Source organism: Pteropus vampyrus, unplaced genomic scaffold (assembly GCF_000151845.1).
Source record: "Pteropus vampyrus isolate Shadow unplaced genomic scaffold, Pvam_2.0 Scaffold665, whole genome shotgun sequence".
In the NCBI taxonomy this organism is placed as follows: Eukaryota; Metazoa; Chordata; class Mammalia; order Chiroptera; family Pteropodidae; genus Pteropus; species Pteropus vampyrus.
The window spans coordinates 2,920-7,599 of NW_011889446.1; the positions used below are offsets into that span (position 1 = coordinate 2,920).

At 66.3% G+C, this 4,680-nt stretch overlaps 2 protein-coding genes across 2 annotated transcripts in view; one reads left to right on the forward strand and one right to left on the reverse strand.

Annotated features, from left to right (window-relative positions):
- The first annotated feature begins 492 nt into the window (after positions 1-492).
- Positions 493-1,943, forward strand: LOC111733863. Its single transcript, XM_023525998.1, has 2 exons — positions 493-1,847; positions 1,884-1,943. Exon 1 carries the CDS (start codon positions 780-782, stop codon positions 1,827-1,829), a length of 1,050 nt encoding a protein of 349 aa, XP_023381766.1. The 5' UTR covers positions 493-779; the 3' UTR covers positions 1,830-1,847; positions 1,884-1,943.
- A 450-nt stretch (positions 1,944-2,393) lies between these two features.
- Positions 2,394-4,680, reverse strand: part of P2RY8 (P2Y receptor family member 8) — a 38,099-nt gene continuing 35,812 nt past the window's right edge. Inside the window, exon 2 of the mRNA XM_011385150.2 lies at positions 2,394-3,512. Coding sequence (XP_011383452.1) covers positions 2,402-3,478 — 1,077 coding nt within the window. The 5' untranslated portion in view covers positions 3,479-3,512 and the 3' untranslated portion in view covers positions 2,394-2,401. The remainder of the gene's footprint in view (positions 3,513-4,680) is intronic.

The window sequence follows — 4,680 nt, forward strand, 5'->3', positions numbered from 1 at the left end:
TGGGGAAAAGACGCAGGAAGCGCTATTAGCATCCCGAAGCAGGACCACAGCCAGCCTGGGGCCTCAGGCTACGGGACACACCCCCCAGGACAGTCTGACCGGCACCGGAAGCCGCCGGCTCTGGAATGAAGCTCTCCCTGGGACTGAAGACCCTCTGGGCCCCCAGGTAACTTCCGTGGCATTGGGGTCCCAATACGCACAGCTAATGGGGGTGTCGGTAGCCCTCGCTGGCTGAGGGGCATCACCACCAAATAAACAGGGAGACGAAAGGCAAGGATCGCGTCTGCTTGCAGCAGCCTGTGTAAACAAAAGGCCCCGGAGACGTGACGTCTGTCGGGGAGAGGACCTCATAACCTAGACAGTCTGTCAGCCTCTTCACAGGTGCATTCTGTGTGGGTGGTTTGATGGTTTTCACACCTTTTTTTTTTTTTCCCTGCATCAGACGCAGGAGGCCCAGGCCCAGGCCTTGGGTGCCGGCATCTTGCTGGTCACGTCTCCAGTTGCTGAGTTGACATTGATTTCTAGGGTTTGGTGTTGGGACATTTGGGAAGGACATAAAAGGCCACAGCTTCGTGGGAAGCCGGGTCCCTCACACCAGCGTTTTTCTGAGTCACCTCTACCTGTCTGTGGAAGTCTTTTGTCACCTAAGTGCCGGGCTGTCACATGAAGGCTCCCACGGTGGCTGTCACCTGCCCGCAAACAGTGCACATTCAGGGACCAACTGGCTCAGATACTGTCCCTGGGGATGTCACAGCTGCAAGGCTGTGGCCGATGGCCGTATGCATCCCTGGGCTGGGGGAAGGGGGCTTAAGCAACATAAGTTCATCCTGGGGACCAGCACTGTGACATCCACGTATCCCAGAGCCTCGCTCCCTCCGGAAGCCCCAGGGGAGGGTCCTTCTTGCCTCTCCCAGCGTCTGGGGGCCCCAACCGTCCCTGGGCTGGTGGCCACGTCCCTCCTGTGTTTGCCTCTGTGTCCACATGGCTTCTCTGTGTCTGTGTCTCTTGTCTTCTGTCCCTTACAAGGACACTCATTGGATTTAGGGCCACCTGCTCCAGTAGGTCACATTCTGAGGTCCCGGGTAGACATGGATTTTGGGGGACACTATTCAGCCAGCACAGCTGAGATTGTTTTCTTCCAAAGCAGTGGGGGCAGGGGGCAGGAGGTCCCCGAGCCCCTGAATGGCAGCTCACTCTTCAGCATCCGAGAGCCCCGTCAGGAGGCTGCCTGTCCCTCTGCCATCCGCCTCGTCGGCCCCAGAGTCCTCTGGCCCCTCCGAGCTGTCACCCTGCAGGCTCTAGGGCTGTCCCCTGTCCTAAGGGAGCCCCGAAGCCAATGCCACGTGTCCCTTTGCGATCTGCAAAGTGCAGGACTTTGCTGTTCCAGGCGAGTCCCGGCTGGTGGGAGTCCATCATTCGGCCTCCTGGATAGCCTAGGGGCGGTGCGGACTGGCCCTAGGGATGCACGTGATGTTGGCGCTAGACACGTGTGTGAGCCCCTACGCTGGCCTGACCGTGGGGCACGGAGGGGCTGGACTGCGGACTCTCCCGCGGGCTCGTGCGGCGGGCATTCTGGCAGGGGCCTGGTCCCCACAGGGGGCCTGCCGGGTGCTCGCTGGTGGGGGGGCCCCCTCGAGCCCCGGGGGGACTGGCCGTGGCCCAGGGGTCTCGGACGTGGGACCCCGGACTATCTCAGGGAGCCGCGCTGTGGCTGCAGACACCGGCTGTCGTCCACGCCACGGCCTTGGCCGCTGCTCGTCCACTCGGAGCCCTCGGCACCTGCGGGTCCTGAGCCACGCCTGGGGGACGTCCTTCACTGCTGCTTGTGACATTCAGGGAGAACGTAAGCCCACACCAGCCACAGCGACGGCCAGCTCTGGAAGGCCCCGTGGTTGGCTCCTGGGGCACGAGGTGATGGGAAGGGGTCTGCGAGCTTCTTGAGCTTGGGGCCGGCGGGGTCTGTGCCTGTCACCTGCCACCCGGAGTGACTGAGGGTGAGACGGATCCAGGTCCGGGGTGCATCCGGTGGGGACAGCACAGGGTCCCTACCCTAGGGAGGCAGGCGTGAGGCCTGGTGGAATGTCAGGGGCCGAGGGGGACACGGCTGAGCTGGCCGAGCACTCGCTCAAAGTCAGGAGGGGACAGGCTGGGCCACCATCCTCAGGGAGCGGGGACACCTATATCCGGCACGGGGCCACCGTCTCCCGAGAAATCGTGGGGGGTGTGTGTGTCCCTACGCTCCTGTCCCTGGGCCAGCGGAGCTGTTTGGAGGCGGGCGGGCAGGGCCGGCTTCTGCGGCAGCCTGGGCACTGTCTCCTGTGGCTCCCGGACAGCGGCTGCAGCGGGCAGCAAGGAAGGCATCCCGCCGCCTCATCCCGGCTGTCCGCCTGGCTTGCCCGGCTCAGAACACACTCTCCTGTCTCTTGAGGCAGGGCCGGCTGGCCGCCTCCAGCCCTTCCATGGGGCCGCTGGACACGGAGGGCGCCAGCAGCGTGCGGGCGGAGAAGACGCTGTCGCGGCGGAGGTCCAGGCCGTGGGCGGGGCGCGGCCGGGGGCGCAGGTAGCCGCGGAGCCGCTGCTGGAACTCCTGTGAGGCGAAGTAGTAGACAAAAGGGTCCAGGCAGTTGTTGAGGCAGCTCAGGCAGAGCGTGAGCTTGTACACGTGGTAGTAGCTCGTGCCCAGGAACAGGCGGCTGACCATGTGCGCCAGCAGCACGAAGTTGTTGGGCGCGAAGCAGGTGACGAAGGCCAGCAGCACCACGGCCGCCAGGCCCACCGCCCGCCGCCGCTGGCCGTGGCCGTGGCCGTCGGGCGCGCGCAGCAGCGTCAGGATGGTGGCCGTGTAGCAGCCCACCGTGACCACGAAGGGCACGAGGAAGAGGACGATGAAGAGCGTGAACAGGAAGATGGCCCACATGGCCACGCTGGGCAGCATGGTGGACTTGAGCACGTCGAAGCAGGTGACGATGCCCAGCTCCTGCACGGCGTACGTGAGGTCCGTGCGTGCCAGCGGAGACAGCGCGGCCAGCAGCAGCAGCCACATGCCGGCGCAGGTGGCCACGGCATAGCGCCTGCGCCGCCAGCGGGCGGAGACCAGCGGGTACACGACGCCCAGGAAGCGGTCCACGCTGATGCAGGTCATGGTGAGGATGGACGAGTACATGTTGGCGTAGAAAGCCACGGTGACGGCGTTGCACAGCCACCTGCCGAACACCCAGTGGTGCCCGTTGCAGTGGTAGTAGATCTGGAAGGGCAGCACGCTGGCCAGCGCCAGGTCCGTGACGCTCAGGTTGATCATGAAGATGACCGACGGCGACTTGGGCCCGATGTGGCGGCACAGCACCCACAGCGAGAACAGGTTGCCCGGGATGCTGACCAGGGCCACCACCGAGTACACGACGGGCAGCACCACGGCGATGGCCGGGTCCCTCAGCATCTGCAGCGTGGCGTTGTCGGGACGTGTCATGTTGATGTCCATGGTGCCGGGCGCCCGGCGAGGGCTCAGGGCTGGTCTGCAAGGCAAAGCGCACCACGTGAGGGGGGCGGGGACGGGTCCCCGTGACAAGGGCACCGGCTGGCACAGACGGGCAGCTCCAACTTCCCCACCCAGGCGCCGGACCCTCCCTCCCCTCCCCCGGGGACCAGGCACGCCAACAACTCCGCCACGGCAGAGCACACGGGACTTTTCCTGTCCCTGCCCACGGCCGAGGTCACCGCACAGCCGCCCCTGCCACCTTCCTTCCGTCCGTCCCACAGTGGGAAGCACGGGAGCGTGCCGCAGGCACCGGGCGCAGCCGTTAACGCTGAGGCCACGAGGGTGCTGCAGGCAGCGACAGTTTTAAGGCTACAAAGTCACCCGCTGATGGCCACAGGCGAAGGGACGACGTGTCTGCAGTGCACGCCTGAGGCCTGGAGCAAGGCCGTCCCCATAAGCACAGGCCTTCCGACGGGCCCGTGGCATCCGTGCACCCTGAGTGATACCCGCATGGCGGCCCGACGTGCCGGCACCTGGCCCAGGCAGAGACCGGCAGCCCGGGGGTGTGAGCACCGTCCGGCGGCAGGCTCTGCTGCCCGGCTTGGCTGGGCCCCTGTCAGCTGTCCAGCTGCCTGCCCTGTGCTCCAGCGGCTCTGAGGAGCCGGCTCGGAGCTCCACGAGGCTCTGGGTGGAAGGAGGAGGCTCGGGCGCACCCGTGGGGGCCGGAGGAACGCGGACGCCCCCGAGAGGCGGGGGCGCTGGCTGTCACGCCGCTGGGACACACAGGCCCAGCCTCACGGACTGTTTCTCCCTGCAGCTCTCTGAGCCCCGAGTTCCGCCCCCACGGAGGAGTGGAGAACCCCCTGGCCTCCCGTACACACACGCCCGGCTGCTCACTGCCGGCCCCTCGGACCCGCCCCGGCGGCCGCGGCCGAGCCCAGGGCAGTGTCCTCTGTGCGCTGTGCTGGCCGGGCCCAGGTCCACGCTGTCGCATATCACGGAAACACCCGCCACACGGCTCGGCAGGCACGGGTTTGGTTGGGTTTGGTCGGGTTTAGTCGAGCGGGTCTGGGGCCTTGTGACCTTTGTGCGCAGGACCTGGCCGTGGGCGCGTCCGGGCTCCGGATTCCCACAACCAGGATGAGGGGGAGAAAAGGCGCCGCGTTTCGGGGTCCACTCTGTGCCATCCGCCCCCCCCCACGCCC

Coding starts and splice junctions, on each gene's coding strand:
- LOC111733863 (XM_023525998.1), top strand. CDS start 780: ATGCATCCCTGGGCTGGGGGAAGGGGGCTTAAGCAACATAAGTTCATC.